General features: G+C 45.5%; 1 protein-coding gene across 1 annotated transcript in view; it reads right to left on the reverse strand.

Annotated features, from left to right (window-relative positions):
* LOC121290902 (ubiquitin-associated and SH3 domain-containing protein A-like) overlaps nt 1-27686 on the reverse strand; it is a 247238-nt gene that overhangs the window by 55929 nt on the left and 163623 nt on the right. The window contains exons 10-11 of the mRNA XM_041211939.1: nt 9375-9497; nt 3173-3265 (exon numbers count right to left, since the gene is read on the reverse strand). Coding sequence (XP_041067873.1) covers nt 3173-3265; nt 9375-9497 — 216 coding nt within the window. The remainder of the gene's footprint in view (nt 1-3172; nt 3266-9374; nt 9498-27686) is intronic.

The following is a 27686-nucleotide window of genomic DNA, read 5'->3' on the forward strand; positions in this document are numbered from 1 at the left end:
GAAGAGAGTGCTGATTGGTTGGAAAGTGGACTTTGATTGGTAGAGGCATTGCATGGAGAATGCACCAATTGATAGTGACTGGCAGTTAACTGCCAAGCATTGTTTGTAGTTTAAACCATGTATTTTGACCATGATTGGTCAAGGGATTGCCCTGAGGAATGCTTCAGTGAATGGCTGTCACTTATTTTGTTTAGCTGAAACAGGTGCAATGTGTGTGCATGTTCTTTCTGCCTGCAAAGAACAGGACCCTGTGCAGTTATACATGTAGTTTCCAATACATGCAAATACACCAAACTGTGAGCCTGACTGACAATCTTAAATTGGTTGTCAGTGTAATTTTTAGCACACTGACGGTTATTTAGCAAATGTTATCCAATCATGGAATCATACCTAATGTTGGACACTGAGTTGTGTTTGAGTTTTGCAAGAACAGGCTGGTTGGGTATGGTCTGTAGCTTGCCAGTGCAAACAGCTGCTGGAACATGCTGTTTGATATGATCCACCAGTCTTTGGGACGTACAGCCTACATACCTAGCATCTGTAAAGAAAATATCATTTTTCCTAATGTCACTGGCAGGGGGGGGGGGGTGGGGGGGTGGGGGGGGTGGGGGGGGGGGCGGAAGGGGGGTTGGGGGGGGTGCTGCATCTAGGTTGTGTATGTGTGTGTGACTAATTTAATTAGACTGAAGGCAGCAAGGTTTATATTATTAAAGGGGTTATGTGTTAAAGCAAGCATTTTGAAATGGAGATAGGCGAGCTAAGATGAGATCCCAATAGATACAGTATGAATGGAATTTGCATAGGAGAAAAGTGAGAAGTGAATTGTTAGCTGTTGAATTTCAAAGAAGCATAACTAGAAGTTTTACAACTAGTCAAAATCATAAATAAATAAGGCAAAGTTATTCAGTTTACTTTTCCTGAAGTGCTAGCTATAATGACAACATGAAAGGTTTTTATACCCTGGGAAAGGTAACTTACAAAGAAAGCTTAGAACAATGGGTTTAGAGATAAAAGGGGAGCAAATATATTTAAGGTAAGATTGAAAGCTGTATGAGAGGAGCGGCCATGTGAGATCTTGAAAGGTGGGGGCTATGCGAAGACAGACCTATGAAAAGCAGCCTCTAGCCACTGCAGAGAAGTGCTTCTTTGTTCCAGAAATCCATGTTTTGTTACAAACCTTGGATTTCCATTGTCTAGAGAAAGGGAAGCTTGTGAAATACCTCCTATATAGCAACAGTGGGTGCCTTGCGGTAATATTATTGGATGTGTTACAGATTAAGAATCTATTTGGACTGTTGCCTGGAAAAGGGTGTATATTTGGGAGTTGAGCTAAATAGAAATCTTTTGGGAAATATTGTAAGACTAAATAACTATGTAACTGTAAACTTGTATGTTTAAGTTTAAAATTTAAAATCTCCAAAAGTGATCATGGAATCTTTATTTCTGACTTCAGTGAACATGCCTTCTTGTAATAACAATACAAATTGCAAATTGTTGTGATAGCTTGGCCAAGTTTCCCTTTGGGATTTGGTCAGCCCGGCAATTATCACCTGCCATAACATAACACATCACACTGGCACTGAAATTCATATACCACATTACTCATTTGTGTGATAGGCAGAATGTCTTTTTGGCTTGATGTTAGCATCTTGTTAGTGGCAAATACCACCCATGTTGCTACTGTATAGTAGCAGTGTGAAACAGCTTGCTTCACCTGTTGCACAAATTTTTGAGATACCTTGCCCCTCCAGGGTAATCTGAGGTAGACTGGATACTTTTCAGGGCCAAAAGTGATGGTCTTGAGCCCGTTCATGAATTTGTGTGATATGTAGCACAAAATGATCTGATTAGGCTAGCCATTATCCTGTAGAATGCCTTTGAAGTGCCCTATTTCAGCCTCAAGCTAGCATGGTGAGCAAATGGTTCAGACCCTATATGAAAGTTTGCCGATAAGACCAATCTTATAGTGTGTGGAACTGTAAGAATCCCAATGTGTGTATTGACCAGTGAAGGTAGGCTTGCAGAAGACGGTGGTAGAGAACTTCCTGGCAGATTTCTCAACTAGTACGTCAAGGAAAGGGAGTTTATTTGACTGCTACATTTCAAAGGTGAATTTACCAGTTACTCACCAATCAGCTCCTTTCCCTGTACCGAATTGAAAACCAAATAATGGAGGCTGAAAAAGGCAGAAAAAGAAAGGAACAGCTCCTTCCCCTCTTCCCTGAACTCTCTCACTCACCAACCTTCCAGATGCTCACTCTATCCAAGTCACACTCTATCTTTCACACACATCGAAACAAATATCAATTTTTCTTCCTTTCAAATAATCCCTCATGTTGTTTACGTGCTATTTCTAATCAACTCTGCTGCTAGGAGAGTGGGACATTACCTTGCCCTGGACATGCAGAATCCTGCTGGGAGAGTGGATGGAACATTACTCTGCAAAAATCAGTGAAATAGCAAAGCAGATTAAAATACTTAACACAAACTTGTAAGGAGAACATTACAGCAGAGAGCAATGAGGTTAAGCTGAGAGACTGTGAAAGAAAGAATAGAATATGAAACAGAGGGAAAAAGAATCCTAAGAATAGTGTGCATGGGTCAGGGAGTTTGTTTACAAGTTATTGTACAAATCTTTAAATATAATGCTTGAGGAACAAGAGGCATGAATTGAATGGAGAGGTAGAATGTTATAATGACTACGGAAACTTGGCTCAGGTCAGGTGAATTTCCAGCTATAATAGTACTGGGAGAGAAACATAAATGTAATAAATGGTGAGCTACCCAGGTGGGTAGACGTTGAGGGGGTGGTAGAGGCAGGAACCCTCACAACATTTAAGAAGTATTTAGATGAGCACTTGAAGTGCCATAGCATACAGGGCTATGGGCCAAGTGCTTGAAAATGGGATTAGAATAGATAGGGACTTGATGGCTGGTACAGATACGATAGGCCAAAGGGCCTGTTTCTGTGCTGTAAAACTCTATAACTTTATGTGCTGTTATCTGGACACATGTCAGATAGTATCCCTGTGCACATGGGAGCCACCAAGCCATTGAGTGTTCCTACAGGGAGAGAGGGTGCTGGCAAGCAGAAACTATACCTGTGCAGTCACTTGGTTTTAAGATATTTAAAAAAGTGCATTTTGCAGATGGTATCGTCACACAAGCCTACCTTTCAGAACATAGTGAGCAGTCTGAACACATCGCAAAGCAGGAGAGGAGTATACACATTGGATCATCAGTTCCTTCTCTTGAACTGCTTCACCTAGTTACAAAATAAAAAGAGCAGTTCCTTAGTCTGGAACTTAAAAATATATCTCAGCTATATTTTGAAATATAAATGTAGAAATTCATACTGATCCACATAAAATTATAACATTTTACAGCACAGAAGGAGGGCATTCGGCCCATTGTGTCTGTGCCAACTCTTTGAAAGAGTTATTCAATTAGACCCATTCCTCTGCTCTTTCTTCATAATTCTGCAAATATTTCCCTCTTCAAGTAATTACGCAATTTCCTTTGGAAAATTATTATTGAATGTGCTCCCACTGCTCTTTCAGGCAGCACACTCCTGATCACAACAACATGGTCTCTAAAAACATTTCCTCATGTTACATCTGGTCCTTTTGCCAATCACCTGAAATCCATTACAAAAATAAAAAACCTGGAAAAACTCAGCAGGTCTGACAGCATCTGCGGAGAGGAACACAATTAATATTTCGAATCCGAATGACAGCACAAAAACAGATTACCTTGGAATGGGACTGACTGGGTTGCTCAAATGAAAACAGGAATTGACATGGGCTAAATGGCCTCCTTCTGTGTTGTCATGAATCTTTAATCACATTGCTATTTGTGAAATTTTGCTGTGTGCAAATTAGTTGCTGTGATTCCTACATTCCGACAGTGACTACATTTCAAAAAGTACTTCATTGGCTAGAAAGCATTTCGGGACCTATGATCATAAGAAATGAGCAGGAACAGACCATTTGGCCCCTTGAGCCTGCTCCGTGGTTCAATAAGATCATGGCTGAATAGTGGCCTCTACTCCACTTTCCTGTTGGCCCCCATAACCTTTGACTCCCTTGTAGATCAAAAATCTGTCTAACTCAGCCTTGAATATATTCAATGACCCAGCCAGTGTCCTAGCTGACCACAGCTGCAGAAACTTGAGCTCCGGGTTTCAGAGCTAAAGAGGCGGCTGGAGTCAGTGTGGCGCTTCCACGAGGCTGAGAGCTACATGGATATCACATTCAGAGAAGTGGTGATACTGCAGCGTAAGGGCCTGGAGATAGAGAGGGAATGGGTGAGTACCAGGCAATCCAAGAGAAGTAGGCAGGTAGTCCCCTGGGATCCCACTCTCAAATCGGTTTTCTGTTTTGGAAGTTGGTGAGGGAGCTGGTTCCTCAGAGGAGTGCTGTCAGAACCAAGTTTGTGGCAGCATGAGCTGTACAGGAGGGGAGGAAGAAGAAAGGAAGAGCTATAGTGATAGGGGATTCATTGGTTAGGGGAGCAGACAGGCATTTCTGTGGCTGTAGAAGTGACTCCAGGATGGTGTGTTGCCTCCTTGGTGCCAGGATCAAGGATGTCACAGAGCGGCTACAGGACATTCTTCTCAGGGAGGGTGAACAGCCAGAGGTCGTGATCCATACTGGGACCAATGACTTAGGTAGGAAGGGGGATGTGATCCTGCAATCAGAATTTAGAGAGCTAGGTAGAAAATTAGCAAGCAGGACCTCTAATGAGGTAATCTCCGGATTGCTCCCAGTATCACGTGCCGGTGAGTACAGAGATGGAGGATAAGGCAGATGAATGCGTGGCTGGAAAGATGGTGCAGGAGGGAGGGCTTTAGATTCCTGGGACACTGGGACTGGCTCTGGGGGAGATGGCACCTGTACAAGCCAGACGGGTTGCACCTGAACAGAGCTGGGACTGAGTGCCTTGTGTGGTGCTTTGCCAGTGCTGTTGGGAGGATTTTAAACTAACTCGGCAGGGGTGTGGTAACCAAGAGAAAATCTTAGAGAGGAATACCAGGGTGCACAAAATACTGGGAGGGACAGATAGCACCAGTACAGAGAATAGTAAGTTAATAGGTAAAGTCGGGGTAAGGGAGAAAGTAACAAAATCCAAATCAGAGTTACTATGCATGTATGTGAATGTATGGAACATAGTAAATAAGATTGGGGAGTTACAGGTACAGATTGCCATGTGGAAATATGATGTTGTGGCGATAACAGAGACCTGGCTCAAGAAAGGACAGAACTGGGTGTTAAATATTCCAGGGTACAAGGTGTTCAGAAGAGATAGGAAAGGGGGAGGGGTGGCAGTATTGGTTAAGGAGAGCATTGCAGTGCCGGAGAAAGAGGATGTCCCAGAGTGTTCGAGGACAGAATCAACTTGGCTACTTTGGTGTAGTCTATAGACTGGCAATAGTGAGAAGGATGCAGAACAGATCTGCAGGGAAACTACAGAGAGATGCAAACATTATAGAGTAGTTATAATGGGGGACTTTAATTACCCAAATGTAGACTAGGACAGTAGCAGTGTAAATGGTGGAGAAGGGCAAATTTCCTAGATTGTGTTCGGGAGAATTTTCTACAGCAGTATGTGTCCAATCCAACAAGAAAAGACGCACTGTTGGACCTGGTTCTTGGAAATGAGTTGGGCCAAGTAGATCAAGTGTCAGTGGGGGAACATTTAGGAGATAGTGATCATTGTACTGTACATTTTAGGATTATGATAGAAAAGGACGATAGGAAATCCAGAATAAAAATAATTAACTGGTCAAGAGCCGACTTAATGGGGCAAGAATGGAGCTGGGCCAAATAGACTGGAACAAAAGTTCTGCTGAAAGGTCATGAGGACTTGAAACGTCAACTCTTTTCTTCTCCGCCGATGCTGCCAGACCTGCTGAGTTTTTCCAGGTAATTCTGTTTTTGTTTTGAGACTGGAACAAAAGATTGGTGGGAAAAACTGTAACTGAACAATGAGCTACCTTCAAAAAAGAAGTGGTTCGGGCACAGTCAAGGTATATTCCATTGAAAGGGAAAGGCAGGGCAAACAAATCCTGAGCTCCCTGGATCAAAAAGGAGATTGAAATTAAGATAAAGAAGAAAAAGTATGTTTATGACAGGTGGCAGGTAGAACATGCAATTCAGAACCAAGAGGAATACAGAAGGTTCAGAGGGGAGATGAAAAAGCATTTTAGAGAAGTGAAGAGGGATTATGAGAAAAGATTGGCAGCCAATATAAGGGGGAATATCAATGTCTTCCATAGGCATATAAATAGAATAAGTGGTAAAAGGAGGAGAAGAGCTGATTAGGAACCAAAAAGGGAACTTACCCATGGATGAAGGGGTCATAGCTGAGGTATTAAATGAATACTTTGCATCTGTCTTTACCAAGGAGATAGATATTACCCAAGCCATGGTGACAGATGAGGAAACTCTGTCACTAGAAGGGTTTAAAATTGATAAGGAGGAAGTGTTGAATAGACTATCGGTACTTAATGTTGACAAGGCACCAGGACCGGATGAGATGCATCCAAAGATATTGGAGGAAGTGAGAGTAGAAATTGCAGGGGTACTGGCAATAATCTTTCAGTCTTCCCTAGATTCAGGGGTGGTGCCAGAGGACTGGAGAATTGCAAACATTATGTCCTTGTTCAAAAAAGGTTATGATAAACCCAGCAGTTACAGACCAGTCAGTTTAACTTCAGTGGTGAGCAAGACTCTAGAAACAGTTAATTGGGATAGAATTAGTAGTCACATGGAAAAATATGGGATGATAAGGAAGAGCCAGCATGTATTTCTAAAGGGGAAATCGTGTTTAACTAATTTGCTGGAATTTTTTGAAGGGGTAACAGAAAAGTTCAATGAGGGAAATGCTGGTGATATGGTGTACATGGACTTTCAAATGGCATTTGACATAGTGCCATACAACTGACTTGTGAGAAAAGTTATTGCTCATGGAATAAAAGGGACAGTAGCAACGTGGATACAAAATGTGGCTGAAAAATAGGAAGCAGAGAGTAATGGTCAATGGATATTTTTTGGGCTGGAGGAAGATTTGTAGTGGAGTTCCCCAAGGGGTGGTATTGGAACCCTTGCTTTTCCTGATATATAGTGATATACAGTGATTTAGATCTTGGTGTGCAGGGGACAACTTCAAAGTTTGTGGTTGATACGAAGCTTGGGGGTGTTGTGAACTGTGAGGAGGACAGTGTAGAACTTCAAAAGGATGTACACAAATTTGCTGGTTAGGGCAGATAGGTGGCAGCTAAAGTTCAATGCGGGGAAGTGTGAGGTGATGCATTTTGGTAGGAAGAACATGGACAGACCAGATAAATTAGAGGTGGAATTTTGAAGGGGGTGCAGGAGCATAAAGAGTTTGGTGTACATGTCCATAGATCATTGAAAGTGGCAGGACAGGCGGAGAGAGCAGTTAGTAAAGCGTATAGTATCCTGGGCTTTATTAATAGGGCCATTGAGCACAGGAGCAGGGAGGTCATGCTGAATTTATGTAAGACACTGGTTAGACCTCAGCTGGAATATTGTGTACAGTTCTGGACACCACATTCTAGGAAAGATGTGAACACATTGGAGAGAGTGCAGAAGAGGTTTACAAGAATGGTCCCAGGGATGAGAAACTCAGTTATGAGAATAGATTGGAGAAGTTGGGACTGTTTTCCTTGAAGAGAAGAAGGGTAAGAGGAGATTTGATAGAGATGTTCAAAATCATGAGAGACAGAGCAGATAGGGAGAAGCTGTTCCCACTCGGAAAAGGATCAAGAATGAGAGTACGCCAATTTAAAGTGATTTGAAAAAAAAGCAAATGCAACGTGAGAAAAATCTTTTTCACACAAGTGGTTCAGATCTGGAATGTACTGCCATGGAAGTGGTGGAGGCAGGTTCAAGCGAGGCATTCAAAAGGTGATTATAGATGATTATTTGAATAGAGACAAGGTGCAGGAATACGGGCAAAAGTCAGGGCAATGGCACTAGTTCATAATGCTCATCTGGAGAGCCTGTGCAGACACAATGGGCTGAATGGCCTCCTTCCATGCTGTTAAATTTCTGTGATTCTATGATACCTGTCAGAGCAGGAACCCTCAATGTTTCACTCAATGGCCCATGGCACTAAAGCTAATTCTAGCATCTCTCAATCCATGGGGAATTTTCGAAAAATTACTCCTCTGACTAAATCTGCGCCCCTGCCCAATGGGAATCTCCACCTATCCCTTCCTGGGGAAACCACACCCCCTCCCCCCCACCAATCTGTGGAGATATCTCCCCCTCTGCCCAAGGCAAATCAGCTAACGGTGATGTGTGTAACTCAGCTACTGAGTGGATGAATTGCCTGGTTGTTTGAGGGAGCACCATCATTACTGTTCTTTCTTTGTTTTACAGGAAACCTGCTTTGAAAAGGAAAGGATACCAATGGTTCAGGTTTGTTATACCAAACTGGTGCCTGGTTTGAGCACAAATTACAGCTGAAAAGATTTAGATTCAAGTCTATTAGTTCAGAATCTGATACTTCTGTACCCACTATGCAGTTTTCATTCTAACATCTTAAAGACTTGAACTGTGATCTTTAATCTGTTATGTGGACATACAGTCTGTTCTCAATGTGGGTTAAATTTACAATAGGTCAAAGTCCAATATGAGTAAATCTCTATATCAGAGATCAGAAAATGGAACAGATTTTCCAGCAGTCCCTCCCCACTTCATCAATAACTGGGGGTATGGCTGGTCCTCCTTGGAAATTCTGCTTGATACTTGCTTATTGAGGCATCACTGGAACTCTGACCAGGGAAGATCTGTACTGAGTCTAGTGAGGTCTATTAAAAGGTGGGAAGTCTCACTCAAATTAAGGTAATTCATTCTTGATTTATTGTCCCATGTCTTCAGGCAGAATTGATCCTCTTGGAGCTAAAGACTGCTCCAGCCACTTTTTATCTTCAGCCTAGAGGTTTTGGGATATGTCAGGTGGAGCAGCATTGGGTTGCACCACCTTACAGGGGCCAGGCTTGGTTGGTGTCTACCCAACCATTGAAATAAGACTCAGCCAATCACAGAAGTAAAATTCAGCTGATTGTGGATTGGGATGAGCAGTTGGGGTGGACATTTTCCCTGTCCAGTACCTAACAGCAGGTAGATTTAGGATCTACTCTTCCATCCTCAGAATGGTTTTATGGGAACATTGCAGGTTGTGTCTACAGTAGGTGATTTATGAAAATAACATTGACGCAAAACAATTCTTGGCCTGACCTAGACAAATACTGTCATTTGCAACTGACAATAAGGTTCAAATTGGATGACTGAGCCAAAAGTGCCTGATTCTGAAATCTATGAACTGCAGCATCTTAAACTTACCCATTAGTCTAGACTGGAATATCCCACAGGATGATAAGGGAGCATCATGTTCATAATCCTTGGTCCCACCAACCCTCCGTGGGATACTGGGAGGGAAGTTTAAGTCTGGTCTGATATATCTTCCTAAAAATATGAAAACAATTTTTATCAGACAGTTCTGCTTCATGGGCCTGAAATATTGGTGTCTTTTCTCTGCAGCAGGGCAGGATTTATGTGCATCAGTCTCCTTAGAAACAGATACAGGTTCAGCCAGAAATCCCATTGTTTAGCATAATTCTGGTTGGCTGCAGATGAAGTGCAATAGATGAGAAATGAAAATAGAAAATGCTCGAAATATTCAGCAGGTCTGCCACATCTGCGGAAAGAAACAGAGTTAATTTTTCATCAAAATGGAAAAAAAAATTAGGTAAGTGCAGAGACAGTAGGAAAAGAAAGAAGCAAAGGAAAACAAGCTCATGATATCTTTGGAGGTTGGAAAACCTCACAGACTGGAAGAAAGTGGAGTTTGGCCGCAGTGCAACATTTAAAGGCAGAATATAGATAAAGAGACAAAGTTGTTTAACAGGAAATAGAAAAAAATTAGACTTTATCTGAAAATGAAGAATGTACAGGGTTACAGGGAGAAGGCAGGAAAATGGCACTAAGTGAATTGCTCATGTGGAGAGCTGGTGCAGATACGAAGGGCCAAATGGCCTCCTTCTGCATTGTGATTTCTGTGAAAAGGAGCATCTAATGCCATAGAAAGTGAGTTAAAGAATCTATCAACCGGAGAAAGGACAAGAAGGGAACCAATTTGTTAGTTGCAGGCAAAGCACCAAAGCCTAAGTGACGCAGACGTTGAGATAGAAGGACTCTCAGTATGGAACTTCAGGCAGAAACCCCACAGCTTAGTCACTCATAGAATAATTGAATCATAGAATGATACAGCACAGAGGAGGCCTTTCGGCCCACATATCCCTTCAACTATTTATCTAATTTCCTTTTGAAAGTTACTATTGAATCTGTTTCCACTATCATTTCAGGCAGTATGTTCCAGATCACAACTGGCTTTGTAAAAATAGTTTTCCTTACATTGCCTCTAGCTCTTTTGCTAATTACATTAAATCTGTGCAGTGGAAACAATTAGTCTTTATTTACTTTATCAAAACTATTTCCATACTTTGAATAGCTCTTATTAACTCTGCCCTTACCCATTTCTGCTCTAAGGAAAATAACTTTCTGATTGTCAAAATCCTTTCATTCCTGGTACAATTCTAGTTCATCCCTTCGGCACCCTCTCAAAGGCTTTGACATCCTTCCTTAAGTTTGAAGTCCAGAAATGGACAATACTCCATACTACTTCTCAAGGGAAATTAGGCTTGGTCAATAAATGTTGGCCTCGATGTCTACACCCCATTAATTAAGAAAAGCACAAAAATAATCTAGCGCTGAGCAAGTGTTTTATAAAGGTTTATCATAAAATCATAAGAAATAGGAGCAGGAGTAGGCCATTTGGCCCTTTAAGCCTGCTCCACCATTCAATAAGATCATGGTTGATATTATTGTGGCTTAAACTCCACCTTCCTGCCTGCTCCCATAAGGCTTGACTCCCTTGTCAATTAAAATTAGATTCAGCCTTGAACATATTCACTGACCCAGCCTCCATTTCTCTCTGTGGAAGAGAGAATTAGCGAGATTAACCAGATTAACGAGCCTCGGAGAAAAGAAAATCCTCCTGATCTCTATCTTAAATGGGAGACCCTTTATTTTTAAACTTTGCCCCATAGTTCTAGGTTCCCCCATGAGAGGAAATGTCCTCTCAGCATCTACCCTGGCAAGCCCCCTCAGAATCTGATGTGTTTCAATGAGATTATTTCCCATTCTTATCAACTACAATGAGCAGAGTCCTAACCTGCTCAACCTTTCCTCATAAGACAACCCCTTCATCCCAGGTAAAAGCAAAATATTGCGGATACTGGAAATCTAAAAACTCAGCAGGTCTAACAGCATCTGTGGAGAGAAAGACGGAGTTAACGTTTCGAGAAATCTTTCAAGGCTCTGAGGAAGAGTCAATTCTGTCTTTCTCTCCACAGCTGCTGTTAGACCTGCTGAGTTTTCCTTTCATCCCAGGAACCAGCTTAGTAAACATTCTCTGAACTGCTTCCAATGCCAGTACATCCTTCCTTAAGTAAGGAGACCAATACTGTACATTATTCCAGGTGCTGTCTCACCAATGCTCTGTAGAGTTGTAGCAAGACTTCCCTACTTTTATACTCCATCCCCCTTTCACAAAAGGCCAACATTCCATTTGCCTCCCTAATTATTTGCTGTACAGAGTAAGGGGATGCACGAAGAGGAGATCACATCGGATTGGGGTGTAGACAGAAGGTATAGTTGGGAATTTGGTTCAAGTGGGAATTTGGTGCAGAGGGGCAAAGAGGCACTTTTTATTCAGCCTTCAGTGGTTGGTGAGTTTTCTTCTTTTGTTGCCAAGCTAGGTGAGTGCAAGTTTCTATTACTTTAGCTGTGTAAGATATAAACTAATTGACTAATTAAATAAATAAGGTTGGACAGAAATGGCAAGGCTGGTGGTGTGCTGTAACTGCAGCATATGGAAATCTGTGGAATAAACTGCAATCCTGGACAACCAGATCTGCAGTAAGTGTCTGCATCTTAGGCAACTTCAGCTTAGAGTTGCTGAGCTGAAGTTGGAGTTGCAGACATTGCAGGGCATCAGGGAAGGGGAGCGTTACCTGGACACTTTGTTCCAGGATGCAGTCACACTCCTTAGGTTAGGCAAAACTTTAGAGCTGGTCAATGACCAAGGACAGCAGGGTATGACTGTGAGTCAGGTAAAAATGGGCAATCAGCATGTAGTGATGGAGGAGCCTCAGCTCCTGATTTTGTCCAACAGCTACGAGGTGCCTGCTACCTGTGCGGATGAGGAGAAGGACTGCAGGGTAGATGAGTGGACTGACGATGGCATCCTTCAAGTGGATGGAGCGAAGAGGAATGTGGTAGTGATAGGAGACAGTACAGTTAGGAGGATGGATACTGTTCTCCCCAGCCATGACAGGGAGCTCCGAAAGTTGTGTTTCCTGCCTGGTGCCAGGATTAAGGACATCTCCTCATGGCTGGAGAGGGGATCCAGCTGTCATAGACAATGTGGGAGCCAATAACATGGGTAGAACCAGGAATCATGTTCTGCCAAGTGAATTTGAGGACTTAGGGTCCAAATTAACACACAGAGCATCAAAGGTTACCCAAGCCACACACCAACTGGCATAGGGTCATGTAGATTAGAGAATGAAATATATGGCTTAAAGAGAGATGTGGGTGGAAGGTGTTTTGATTCAAGGGACACTGGTACTCAGGGAAGAGCTATTTCGTTGGAATGGGTTCCACTTAAACCAGGCTGGGACCAGTGCCCTGGCCAATTGTATAGCTAGGGCTGTGGACAGGGTTTCAAACTAACAGGGTAGTGAGGGAGGGGTGCCGTGGGGTGGGGGGGAGGGGGTGGGGTGGGGGGGGTGGCTGTTGGTTCAGGTGAAGGGAGACTTGGAAATCCAAAGAGAAAGGTCAAGGTATGGGATCGGTATGTGATGTGGGTGAAGACAGCAAAATGGGACAGGAAGGGACAGAGAGTTTAACAAAAATTGTGCATCATTGAATAAGGTCTGCAGGGGATAGAAGTAAAGAAATGAAATTAAAGATTCTTTATCTGAATGCACAAAAGATCTGTGATAAGATGGATGAAGTCGTGACACAAATAGAAGTGAATGATTTCAACCTAATCGCCATCATAGAGACATAGGGCGGAATCATCCCAGATTTGCACTAAGTGTTGTAGCGGCCAGGTAAAATGACATTCTACCTACTGGCCACAATGGTGACTTCTCATGCCATATCATCCCAAACCCACCACATTACTATACATTCCTGGAAAGAACGCCATTTCCATGGCGGGCGGGCTCTCATTCAGCCGCCACATCATCACCTCACTGCTTCATCACGCTGGATGCCATATTTAACTTACAGCTGCGCACACACCTTTCAATGCTTCCAGCCCACGACTGCTGCATGGAACACATGGCCATAAAAGGCAAGAAGACCGCAGCCCCCAGGTTCAATGACATGTCACTTGAGTGCCTTTTGGACGCAGTGTAGGCCCATCATGATGTCCTCTAACCCCACACAGGCCCCAGGATGAGCAGCAACATTACTAACCTGGAGGCTGCGGCAGGTGTGGTCAGCACCAGCGCCTTGCAAAAGAGGATAGCCACCCAGTGCAGCAAGAGGATGAATTATCTCCTCCGTTTTGCCAGGGTAAGTCACTCTTCTAATCACCCTCAACTCTCAAACCCATCACACGTCCACAGGGCCTTACTCACTGCCTGTTCAAGGGTAAGTCACCATTCACTCTCACACATACCATCATTGTCCTCATCCCGTCCATGGGATCACTCACCACCCACACAGGCCAAGCATACTTATCATCTCTCTCTATCTCTATTCATGCAGGACAAGCTGGCACACAACAAGAGGGAGCGGTCACAGACTGGTGGAGGAATGTCCAACATCAAGAGCCTCATGGTCTTTGAAAACAGAGTCATCCAGCCGGCCAGTGAGAATCTGGACCGTTCCTATGGCTGATGGTGACGTTGGCGGTGCTCTACCAAGTGAGGATCCAGCAGTGCAACATCCATCAGACAACCATGCTGTGAGTGATGTGTCCTGTTTCACAGGCCACTGCCATGCACTAATTATCTCCCCTTGCTTTTGCAGGCACATCTGAGAAATTGCCAACAAAGTCCACAACCCAGGGCCTTCAATCAAACCCCGAGGAAAGCTCAGAAGAGGAACCCCTTGAAACCCTCCCTGAAGTCCCGTCACAGTGCTCACCCATACCCTCCACCAATGCAAAGACACATACCTCACTGGACATAGCTTTAGAGTAGCCTCGGGATCACAAACTGGTGAGCACATCGCTCTGTCTGATTCGTAGCAGGTAGAGGCAGGGACTTCCCGGGTGTCTGGCACTCGGAAAACAAGTGGAGGCCAGAAATTTGCTGAGTCCGAGTCAGATGAGGAGCCCCTGGACACGGTCATGTCACAGTTGCTGGAGCTGCAAAGGCAAGCCAGGGAACATCAGGAAGGGATATGTGCTGCACTCCTCAGATTGCAAGGTACAATGGAGGAGTCCGTTCGCTTTCATGCTGAGGTGATAGCGCTGGCAATCACCAAGGCCAACACTGGTAGAATAGCACTTGCCATGGAGACCTTGGTCCAGGACATTGCTCCTGCACTACTGCGCGTGCTGAACTCCATCGCCAACACCATAGTTGGCCTCCAACGATATGTATGCAAGAGGGGTGCTGGGCAGCCCGATCTCACTCCAGCTGCCCCTTCTCCTTAAGGAGTGAGCCTGAGGCCCTCAGGCACCCATAGGGAGGAGGATTAGCAGGTGCATCACCCGGGGCCATACATCCAGGTGACTCCGGGAGTGTCTGACCCATTCCAAATCCCCAATTCCTGTGATCTCAGCAGCTCCAACCCCACAATCTGAAGAGGGTGTCACTGCCACATAGCAGGACCCCGAAAGGAGGAAGGGGCCCTCCAGTTCTCAGTCCTCCAGAGGATGCCAAGGTCATCACAAAAATGATGTAGCAGTCAGGAGTCTGCCTCCACTTCCTCTGTGGATGTCCAGGGAGCACCAAGACATAGTGGCAGAGTTAGGAAAGTTAAGAAGATGTAGTTGCACAGCCTGGGCACGGGTGTTCGTCACTTGTACATAATGTTCACTATTGTCAATAAACTCCCAAGAATGTCTCCTGAGGTCCTCGGGGGAATATTTGCTAGAGTGGTTGAGGACGGTTTAAACTAAAATGGCAGGAGGATAGGAACCTATGCAAGGAGTCAGAGGAAGGGGAATCAAGGACAAGGACAAGAGACAAAAAGGGAAATAAGAAAAGTGATGGACAGAGAAATCAAAGACAAGAATCAAACAGGGCCTCAGTGAAAAATAGTGGGAATGGGATAAGCAATGTTAAAAAGACAAGCCTTAAGGCTTTGTGCCTTAACGCGAGGAGCATTCGCAATAAAGTGGATGAATTAACCACGCAGATAGATGTAAACAGGTATGATATAGTCGGGATTATGGAGACATGGCTGCAGGGTGACCAGGGATGGGAACTGAACATCCAGGGGTATTCAGTATTTAGGAAGGACAGACAAAAAGGAAAAGGCGGTGGTGTTGCATTGCTGGTTAAAGAGGAAATTAATGCAATAGTGAGGAAAGATGTTAGCTCCGACGATGTGGAATCTGTATGGGTAGAGCTGAGAAACACTAAGTTGCAAAAAACGTTAGTGGGGGTTGTATATAGACCCCCAAATTGTAGTGGTGATGTTGGGAATGACATTAAACAGGAAATTAGAGACGCCTGCAATAAAGGAACATCTGTAATTATGGGTGACTTTAATCTGCATATAGATTGGGCAAATCAACTTAATAACAATACCGTAGAGGAGGAATTCCTGGAGTGTATACAGGATGGTTTTCTGGACCAATACAGTGAGGAACCAACTAGAGAACAGCCCATCCTAGACTGGGTATTGTGTAATGAGAAAGGAATAATTGGCAATCTAGCTGTGCGAGGCCCCTTGGGGATGAGCGACCATAATATGATAGAATTCTTCATCAAGATGGAGAGTGACGTAGTTGATTCTGAGACTTGGGTCCTGAATCTTAATAAAGGAAACTACGATGGTATGAGGCGCGAGTTGGCTATGATGGATTGAGAAACATTACTTAAAGGGATGACAGTGGATAGGCAATGGCAAACGTTCCAAGAGTGCATGGGTAAACTGCAACAATTGTTTATTCCTGTCTGGCACAAAAGTAAAACAGGAAAGGTGGCCAAACCATGGCTTACAAGGGAAATTAGAGACAGTATTAGATCCAAGAAAGAGGCATACAAATTGGCCAGAAAAAAACAACAGACCTGAGGATTGGGAGCAGTTTAGAATTCAGCAAAGGAGGGGATTGGTTAAGAAGGGGAAAATAGAGTACGAGAGTAAGCTTGCAGGGAACATAAAAACTGACTTTAAAAGTTTCTTTAGGTATGTGAAGAGAAGAAGACTGGTGAAGACAAATGTGGGGCCCTTACAGTCAGAAACAGGGGAATTTATAATGGGGAACAAAGAAATGGCTGACCAACTAAATACATACTTTGGTGGTCCTGTCTTCACATAGGAGGACATAAATAACATACCAGAAATGTTGGGAACACAGGGTTTAGTGAGAGGGTGGAACTGAAAGAAATCGGCATTAGTAGGGAAATGGTGTTGGAGAAATTGATGGGATTGAAGGCCGATAAATCCCTGGGGCCTGATAATCTGCATCCCAGAGTACTTAAGGAAGTGGCCCTAGAAATAGTGGGTGCATTGGTGATCATCTTCCGAGATTCTATAGACTCTGGAACAGTTCCTACAGATTAGAGGGTAGCTAATATAACCCCACTCTTTAAAAAGGGAGGCAGAGAGAAAACAGAGAATTATAGACTAGTCAGCCTGACGTCGGTAGTGGGGAAAATTCTCGAGTCCATTATAAAAGATTTAATAGCTGAGCACTTGGAAAACAGTGGCAGAATCAGACAGAGTCAGCATGGACTTACGAAAGGGAAATCATGCTTGACAAATCTATTGGAATTTTTCGAGGATGTAACTATTAGAGTTGATGAGGGGGAGCCAGTGGATGTGGTTTATTTGGACTTTCAGAAGGCTTTTGACAAAGTCCCACATAAGAGATTGGTGTGTAAAATTAAAGCACATGGGATTGGGGGTAGTGTGTTAAGATGGATAGAAAACTGGCTGGCAGACAGGAAACAAAGAGTAGGAATAAACGGGTCTTTTTCTGAATGGCAGGCAGTGACTAGTGGGGTACCGCAGGGATCGGTGCTGGGATTCCAGCTATTCACAATATATATTAATATATTTAGATGAGGAAACTAAATGTAATATCTCCAAATTTGCAGATGACACAAAGCTGGGTGGGAGGGTGAGCTATGAGGAGGATGCAGAGATGCTTCAGTGTGATTTGGACAAGCTGAGTGAATGGGCAAATGCATGACAGATGCAGTATAATATGGATAAATGTGAGGTTCTCCATTTTGGTAGCAAAAACAGGAAGGCAGATTATTATCTGAATGGCTATAAATTGAGAGAGGGGAATGTGCAACGAGACCTGCGTGTCCTCATACACCATTCGCTGAAGTTAAGCATGCAGGTGCAGCAGGCGGTAAAGAAGGTAAATGGCATGTTGGTCTTCATAGCGAGAGGATTTGAGTACAGGAGCAGGGATGTCTTGCTGCAATTATACAGGGCCTTGGTGAGACCACATCTGGAATATTGTGTGTAGTTTTGGTCTCCTTATCTGAGGAAGGATGTTCTTGTTATAGAGGGAGTGCAGCAAAGGTTTACCAGACTGATTCCTGAGATGGCGGGACTGACATATGAGGAGAGATTGAGTCGATTAGGATTATATTCACTGGAGTTCAGAAGAATGAGAGGGCAATCTCATAGAAACCTATAAAATGCTAACAGGACTAGACAGGGTAGATGCAGAAAGGATATTCCCAGTGGTGAGGGAGTCCAGAACCAGGGGTCACAGTCTGAGGATATGGGGAAGACCATTTAGGACTGAGATGAGGAGAAACTTCTTCACCCAGAGAGTGGTGAGCCTGTGGAATTCGCCACCACAGAAAGTAGTTGAGGCCAAAGGATTGTATGTTTTCAAGAAGGAGTTAGATATAGCTCTTGGGGCTAAAGGGATCAACTGATATGGGGAGAAAGTGGCAGCAGACTATTGAATTGGATGATCATCCATGATCGTAATGAATGGTAGAGCAGGCTCTAAGGGCCGAATGGCCTACTCTTGCTGCTGGTTTCTATGTTTCTATGTTTCTGCCTATGGCTCCGTGTTCTGATGAGCCGTGTTCATGTTACTCAGATGTGAAACCTTCCTGCACAAGATAAAGGCAGGTGTCTTAGCCCAGGTCTTCTTCCCTGTGCTTTGTGCAGCCTTCAGACCAAAATGATGGTCCGGCCTCACACTCCCAGGACATATTAGTGATGCCTGCACCTCGACAGTGCTTGTCATTGCTGCCAATGTTGTGGGGAGGAGCCACAGAGTTCCCTCATTCCCCCTGTGTGCTCTCAGAACTTTTAAAGTGGGGCTGGCCCCCATCTCTTCCACATCTGTGGGTCATGATGCTGTGCTCCTGAAGGGGTCACATGCTGAAGGTGGACAAAGGATCAGATGCTTTTAAAGTTTCATGGCTGCATCCCCATGATATGGCCCTGATCGCAGAGTGCAAGTGAGCTGCCCTCAGTCAGACAGGAGTCAGACATTCTGAGGGGCTATGTGAAGAGCTATGGAGTGTCCTCACTGCATGTCGTCATTATTCTCCTGCAATCGAGTGACTATTGGGGTCTCCACTGTATGTCCATAACAGATACAGAGGGTATTTGCACTGTCACAAGCCAGACTGGAGTTAAGCATTCACAGATGCGATGTGAGGATCTATGGGTCTCCTCACTGCATGTCGTCATCACCCTCCACAAATCTAGCAGCTATGAGGGCCTCCCGAGCGTTTCTGCCTCACCTGGCCAGTGCGAAGGCCTCATCCCCGTCATCACCACCTTCACGGATCTCCTCACCCTCATCCCCGTCAGTGTCCTCCTCATTGGAGGAGACCTCCAGCTCCTCCATCTCCCCCTCAGCCAGCTCCTCTCCCTGTTGCAGCGCCAGGTTGTAAAGGGCACAGCAGATGACGACGATGTGTGACACCCTCTGCGTACTGTATTGCAGGGCTCCAACAGACTGGTCTAGACACTGGAACCTCATCTTCAGCATCCTGATGGTTTGCTCCACCAAGTTGTGAGCTGCAGCATGACCCTCATTATAGCGTCGCTCTGCTGCAGTCTGAGGCTGCTGCACGGGTGTCATCAGCCACGGCCTCTGTGGATAGCCCTTGTCCCGAAGGAGCCAACCCTGCAGCCTCTGTGGACCCTGGAAGACCTTAGGGATCTGTGACTGACTGATGATGTAGGAGTTGTGCACACTCCCTAGAAACATTGTGCAGACCTGCAGGATATGTTTCTGGTGGTCACACACCGGCTGCACATTCAGTGAATAGAAGTCCTTGTGGTTGGTCTAGTCCACCATGTGTAGCGACGGACATCTGAGCACCGCAGGAGTGCAGTCGATTGCACCCTGCATCTTTGGGAAACCCGAATCTGAGCGAATCCAATGGCCCTTGCATCCTGACTGTCCTAGTCCCGGGTGAAATGCACAAAGTTATATGCCTTCACGAAGATGGTATCCGTGACCTCATGGATGCATTTGTGGGTGGAGGCTTGTGCTATCCCACAGAGGTCACCTGTGGAGCCCTGAAAGGAGCTACTGGCATAGACATTGACCGCCACAGTCACTTTCATGGCCACTGGCGGTGGATGCTCTCCATGTCTTCTTGGCAACAAATCCTGCAGTAGCTGGCAGATGTGACCGACCAGTTCCCTAGACATGCACAGTCTTCGGCGACGCTGGTTCTCAGTCATCTGCAGCTATGAAAAGCGGGGTCTGTAGACTCTGGGTCGAGCTAGGTCGACCAATGATGGCTCTCTGTGGATCTTCAGCAGCGTGTGCCGGATCCTCAACCCTCTCTTCTTCCTGAGGATGCTCCTCCCTCTGGTGCTTCCGTCACTCTCTTCTCCGTCATCTCTGTTCTTTGTACGCCACGAGGCAAACAGCTAATTCACCAGGCTCCCTGCTCCTGATGTACTCCTCTTGCAGGATGAAAGACAGAGATGCATGGGTTAGCTTGGATATACTAAGAACCTCTTTTGGTTAAGTCTGAAGATCCCTTAACGCATCTGGAAAGTGCTGGCCACCAGTTGGATGCCAGAGTTTAGTGCGCTACATGGCTGCCTGAAAACCCACCCACCTCCGCCCCACTCCACCTGACTGATTGGCAGCTGCTTCAGCCACTGGACTTCATGCTGTGCTCTCAGCTCAGGCGCAGGCATTCTCCTAACCCACTCTGCAAGGCTGTGCTGTTAGCTTGAACCATGGGAGAGACTGGTCCAAACTGGGATGATGATATTGCAAGGGGCTGTGAGCACCTGTGCCAGTGACTGCTTCACGACCAGCTTTAGCAAGGAGACTGTACAACATGTCCAGTCCAACTGTTTTACAGTCCACTAAAACGCTCATTAGTTTGCAGTCTATACCCAAGGAGTGAAAAGCTCTGGAACACTTGGTGGCACTTTGATGCCTCTGCCTTGCTTGAGTGGGCAGAGAAGCTTGAGGCCCGACTCCAATCATACCGATGTGGCTGCGTCTGAACTGTCTCAGCTGCAGAGGAACGGTCACTTTATACAAGGTTTCCCTAATGTGTGGCCGATTCCCACCCCCCAATGCTTCAAGTGCTTATGCACTAACTTCAGCTGCAGGGCAGCCCTTGCCCTCACCCTTAATTCACCTCAACCGCAGAATGGCCCTTGCCCCCACACCTCTAACATGCAGCAACCTTGAAGTACAACAGGCGCCCCTTGCAAGTGTTCCATAGCGTTACTATGTACTCACCTCCATGTTCCCCTCAAAGTGCAGCCTGCCAAGTGCATGCTGTTGTGAAACGTGTCTGCGTGCAATCACGCCAATGTGGACGGACAATCCAGCGGTGGGGATGAGTCCGGTGGGCTGGCCTTATAATGACATGTTTATGTATTACAATGATGTTCCCAACATCCGGTGGCAGGAAATGCAGCACACCATTCCTGGGCCGAGCAGATGACTGCAAACTGGTTTCACAATTCGTGAAACTGATTTTTGGTCTTCTCGCCATATTGTCCGCTTATGTTGCCGAGCACGCCCGATGTCAGCAGGCACAGACGATTCCGCCCATGTTAATAAGATGATCAAGGTTGGGAAATAAATATTCCAGGGTACACCATATTTTGGAAAAACAGACAGAATGACAAAGGAAGAGGGTTATCCCTGGTAGCAAAATATGACAAAAGGACATTATTGAGAAAGGAACTGGCTTCAGAAGATCATGAAGTAGAATCAATATGGGTAGAAATTAGAAATAGCAAGAGTCAGAAAGCACTGGTGGGAGGAGTTTATAGCTCCCCTAACAGTATTTATACTGTTGGACAGAACACTAATCCTTATGGCTGTGCAACAGCTGCAAGGCATGATCTGGCGATGGAATGCCCGGATTGAGGGCAGCACAATGACTCCTGAGCCTGGCAATGGAAGGTGATCATTGCAGGGTTATGTTTAATCATGTCTCTGTTCAATATTCCAGCAGAGACAAGGAGGAATGCACATTGGAGGCAGCAGGCAACATTGCCTTTTTCATGGCTCTCATCGAACTGAGGTGGAGAAGAGGGGCCCATCACTGTCAGGCAGGGGAAAGGAAAGAGTCTCACCCTGAGGAACATTGGCCAGCAGGGCCCCATGAACCCAGAAGCTGAGGACAAGAGACCAATTCCACAGAGGTGTTTGGTGCTATCCAGGGTGTACCGAAAACTCCTCTCATACTTGCAGCTGAGCGAGAGATAGTGCCACAATGCATTTGCTTGTCAAGGAATGTGGTGGATCACATCTGCCACATTCTTCAGGAGGGTCTGACGCCACATGGTCTGGGTGACCATCCATTGCCAGTGACTCTAAAGGTGATTGCTGCAGTCAACTTTTTTACAAATGGCTTGTTCCAGGGCTCCACTGGAGACCTCTGCAGAATATCACAACCCTTCACTCATAAATGCATCCGAGGGGTTACCGATGCCCTATTCAGTAAGGCACATGATTATGTCCAGCTATCCCTGGATGAAGCCAGACAGACTGTGAGAGCAGTGGGATTTGCAGAGATCTCTGGATTTCCACAGGTGCAGGGTGTCATCGACTGCACACAAGCAGCTTTAAGAGCTCCCTGGCAGCAGCCACTATTGAATGGTGGAGCAGGCTTGAGGGGCCAAGTGCCCCTTCTGGGTTCATGGGGCCCTGCTGGCCAATGTTCCTCAGGGTGAGACTCTTTCCTTTCCCCTGCCTGACAGTGACGGGCCCCTCTTCTCCACCTCAGTTCGATGAGAGCCATGAAAAAGGCAATGTTGCCTGCTGCCTCCAATGTGCATTCCTCCTTGTCTCTGCTGGAATATTGAACAGAGACATGATTAAACATAACCCTGCAATGATCACCTTCCATTGCCAGGCTCAGGAGTCATTGCTCCATATTCATATGTTTCTATGTTCATCAACAGAAAAGGCTGCCTCTCTCTTAACGTTCAGCTGATCCATAATCACCAGAAGCAGATTATATAGATCTACACGAGGCACCCTGGGAGCTCGCATGACTCTTACATCTTGAGTCACTCACCGGTGCCACAGATCTTCGAGGGCCCTCAGTGCATGGGTGACAAAGGCTACCCCCAAAAGACATGGTTAATGACACCCATCCAGCAGCCGCAAAGTTCTTCAGAGGAGAGAAACAGCCTGGCTCATTCCACAATATGATCCTTGATTGAGCAGATCATTGGCATACTGAAGATGCATTTCAGATGTCTAGACTGGTCAGGCAGCACTCTCCAGTACTCTCCCCAGAGGGTGTCCCACATTATCATGGTTTGCTGCACTCTATACAACCTGGCACTCCAAATGGGGGATGAATTGCTACATGGAGAGATGGAGGAGCTGCATGCCTCCTCTGATGAGGAGGAAGTCAATAGGGAGCTCAATGAGGGCGAGGATGTTGAGGCTTTAGAGGAAGAGGCCGTATCATGGTCCAGATGCGGCAGATGTGCCCATGAGATCCTTATAGCCACAAGGTTCCAGGGTGATGAAGATGAGTATCTCAGATGAGCCTCTTTCATCTGTGCCCTCCATGCAGGCTCAACATTTACACCTTCTTTGCTATCATCAGCATCTCAATGAAGTGTATCAATCTCAGACAAAAGCTGAAAAAACTGGAAAAACTCAGCAGGTCTAGCAGCATCTGTGGAAAGAGAAACAGAGTTGATGTTCTGAGTCCGTGTGACCCTTCCAATTCAGAGAATTGGAAATGATGAAATTTATACTATTTAAGGTGGGTGGGGCAGATGGAGCTGGATAGAAAGCCAGCGATAGGTGGGGACAAAGATGTCATGAACTAAAGGACAAAGGGATTGTTAATGGGCATGGTTAGTGCTAAAAAAAGGTGCTGATAGTGGCACAAAGATAAGGAATCAGAATGTGATAATAGCAGAACAAGGGTAGCATTGTGCGAAATAACAACATGGAACAAGTAACAAATGGCCCTGTAGGAGGTGGGTAGAGGGGGTGGTGGTGGGGAAAAAAAGGATAGAAAATGGGATAGAAAGGGGGATAAAAAAGGGGATAAAACCACAGATAAATTAATAAAAATAAAAATAAGTGGATAAAAAAAGAATGTAGAAAAAAGGGGATAAAAAGGGGTGAGGATGGAAGAGAGAGTTCATGATCTAAAGTTGTTGAACTCAATATTCTGTCCGGAAGGCTGTAAAGTGCCTAGTCGGAAGATGAGGTGCTGTTCCTCCAGATTGCATTGAGCTTCACTGGAACATTGCAGCAGGCCAAGGACGGACATGTGGGTATGAGAGCAGGGTGGTGTGTTGAAATGGCAAGCGACAGGGAGGTCTGGGTAATGTTTGCGGACAGACTGAAGGTGTTCCGCAAAGCGGTCACCCAGTCTGCGTTTGGCCTCTCCAATGTAGAGGAAACCGCATTGGGAGTAGCGAATGCAGTAGACTAAATTGAAGGAAATACAAGTGAAATGCTGCTTCAGCTGAAAGGAGTGTTTGGACCCTTGGACGGTGAGGAGAGGGGAAGTAAAGGGGCAGGTGTTGCACCTTCTGCAATTGCAAGGGAAGGTACCGTGGGAAGGGGATGAGATGTTGGGGGTGATGGAGGAGTGGAGGGAACGGTCCCTATGGAATGCTGATGGGGGTGGGTGAGGGGGGAGATGTGTTTGGTGGTGCCATCATGATGGAGTTGGCGGAAATGGCGGAGGATGATCCTTTGAATGCGGAGGCTGGTGGGGTGAAAACTGAGGACAAGGGAGACCCTATCATGGTTTGGGGAGGGAGGGGAAGGTGTGAGGGCAGATGCGTGGGAGATGGGTTGGACATGGCTGAGAGCCCTGTCAACCACCATGGGTGGAAAACCTTGGTAACGGAAGAAGGAAGACATGTCAGAAGTGCCGTTTTGGAAAGTGGCATCATCAGAATAGATGTGATAGAGGTACAGGAACTGAAAGAATGGGATAGAGTCCTTACAGGAAGCGGGGTGTGAGGAGCTGTAGTTGAGGTAGCTATGGGAGTCGGTGGGCTTGTAACGGATATTGGTGGACAGCCTATCAGCAGGATTGGCTAGAGAGGTCAAAGAAGGGAAGGGAAGTGTCTGAGATAGACCATGTGCAAGTTGATAAAGGGCTGGAAATTAGAAGCAAAATTGATACATTTTTCCAGGTCCAGATGAGAGCATGAAGCGGCACCGAAATTGTCATCGATGTACCGAAAAAGGAGTTGTGGGAGGGGGCCTGAGTAGGACTGGAACAAGGAATGTTCTACATACCCCATAAAGGGACAGGTATAACTGGAACCCATGCAGGTACCCTTAGCCACACCTTTTGTTTGGAGGAAATGAGACAAGTTTAAGGAGAAATTTTCAGTGAGAGGACAAGTTCAGCCAGGCAGAGGCCAGTGATGGTGGCTGGTGATTGTTCGGGCCTTTGTTCAAGGAAGAAGTGGAGATCCATCAGACCATCCTGGTGTAGAGGGATTGGATGCCCATGGTGAAGAGGAGGCGGTTAGGGCCAGGGAACTGGAAATTGTTGATGTGATGTAGAGCATCAGAGGAATTGCGAGAAGAGACTGGACAAAGGGAGAGAGAATGGAGTCAAGATAGGAAGAAATGAGTTCCGGGGGCAGGAACAGGCTGACACGATTGGTCTGCAGTCCTGTTTGTGGATTTTGGGTACTAGGTAGAAGCGGGCTGTCCAAGATTGGGAGACTGAGGTTGGAAGCTGTGGAGGGAAGATCTCCAGAGGAGATGAGCTCAGTGACAGTCGTGGAAATGATAGCTTGATGTTTGGTGGTGGGGTCTTAGTCCAGGGGGAAGTAGGAAGAAATGTCTGAGAGTTGGCACTTATTTTCTGCAAGGTAGAGGTCAGTACACCAGACAACAACAGCACCACCCTTGTCGGCAGGTTTGAATATGACCGCTTTGCGGAACACCTTCAGTCTGTCCGCAAACATGACCTAGACATTCGCTCGCCATTTCAACACACCACCCTGCTCTCATGCCCACATGACCTGCTGCATTGTTCCAGTGAAGCCCAATACAAACGGAGGGAACAGCACCTCATCTTCCGACTAGGCACTTTACAGCCTTCCGGACTTAACATTCAACAACTTCAGATCATGAACTCCCTCCTCCATCCCCACCTCTTTGTTTTAATCCCCTTTTTTCCACCTTTATTTTTATTTTTTACCCCCTTATTTTTATTTTTATTCTTATTCAGTTATGCATGGTTTTATCCCCTTTTTTATCCCCCCTTCTATATCATTTTCTATCCTTATTTTCCCCACCACCGCCCCCACCCCCCACCCCATCCCCTGTATTGTCATTTGTTACTTGTTCCATGTTGTTCTTTCACACAATGCTACCCTTATTGTGCTATTATCACATTCTACTTCCTTACCTTTATGCCACTATCAGCACCTTTTTTGGCACTAACCATGACTATTAACAATCCCTTTGGCCTTTAGTTTATGACATCTTTGTCAATCTCTCCTTTGTTCCCACCTATTGCTGGCCTTCTATCCAGCTCCACCTGCCCCATCCACCTTAAACAGCATAAATTTCACCACATTTCCACTTTTCGTCAGCTCTAAAGAAGGGTCATACAGAATCGAACGTCAACTCTGTTTCTCTCGCCACAGTTGCTGCTAGACCTGCTGAGTTTTTCCAGCATTTTTGGTTTTTCTTTCAGCTTCCCAGCATCTGCAGAATTTTGCTTTTATCATCAGTCTCAGAATGTGTGGTAACAATCTTGCATGACAATGGCTTCATCCTTGGAAGGCTAGACAGCCTCTGGAGCATGTGACCATTCTATTATGGGCTAAGAACTCCACCAGCGCACACTGTGAAGAAATTAGATATGTTGCAGTCTTTTAAAGCTTAATGCCAACATTTCACTGCCTATGGCAGCCTTCAAGAGGCAGGAGCAGCACTTCAAACCTCATTGCACTCATGACAGTATGCCTGGAGCGTTGCTGTGTGCCTCAAAGGGGACAATCATCAATCACTGGTTCTCTCATGAACAACTGATGTCTGATCTGAATCCGGACTGCGGCAACTCTCCACCTGCCAGTCCTCATACAAGCATAATGTTCCGGCCTCATCCTCATACTGAGTCCCCAGCATGAGTTTGTCCTTTAGGACACAATGATCTGTCACTCTCAGTCATGGATGTGAGCCTGTGAGTGAAACCTTTGTGTGGACAGAGAAAGCTCTGATCATTGACAAGCACTCATGACCCAACCTGCGTCGAGAGGTTCCCAAGTTCCTGTCCAGCATTGCCTTGGAATCTGAGGCCTAGAAAATGTTGACACTGCATTTAGGCATCAATTCGTAACTTTGTTGATCATAAAGAGCTCACATCAGATATAGTGGAGCTTCGCTCTGATCTCACTTGAGATCTCCACATTTTCATTTGAGCAGTTTCAGATTGACACAAGGAAACGTGGCATGCTGATGGAATTCTGATGATCAGATCACCATGCCGATTGCCCATCTGGGGGCCGGCCCAGGGATTACATCACACTGGCCAGACCTTCAGGTCCAGAGCTGTGTCCTCCCATTTAATAGTCCAGCATCTGGGGTGCAGACACACACCTCTGATCTTGCATAGTCATGGCTGTCTAACAGACACTTCAGTAGTCACCAAGCGCTAGTTAGGTGCATAGTTCTGCATCATGCAGGTGGAGAATGGGAACCACTTTAGTGATGTCTAGCTGCACATACAGTCACAAAGTCATGCTACAGGCCACCATGAGCGCCTAAGATACCCGACTATTACTTGAGAAGTAACCCACACTCGAACCTGACGAACATTACATGGAGGCCATTTAAAGATGCACCAAGTTAGACTGACCCCCAACGAGGGTCACCATTAAAACCTATCCGATCAACATAGACCAGTCTCCAGTGCAGCAACATCAGGAAAATAACTAAACCACAAAATCTATACTCAT

This window comes from Carcharodon carcharias, chromosome 18, assembly GCF_017639515.1.
Source record: "Carcharodon carcharias isolate sCarCar2 chromosome 18, sCarCar2.pri, whole genome shotgun sequence".
In the NCBI taxonomy this organism is placed as follows: domain Eukaryota; kingdom Metazoa; phylum Chordata; class Chondrichthyes; order Lamniformes; family Lamnidae; genus Carcharodon; species Carcharodon carcharias.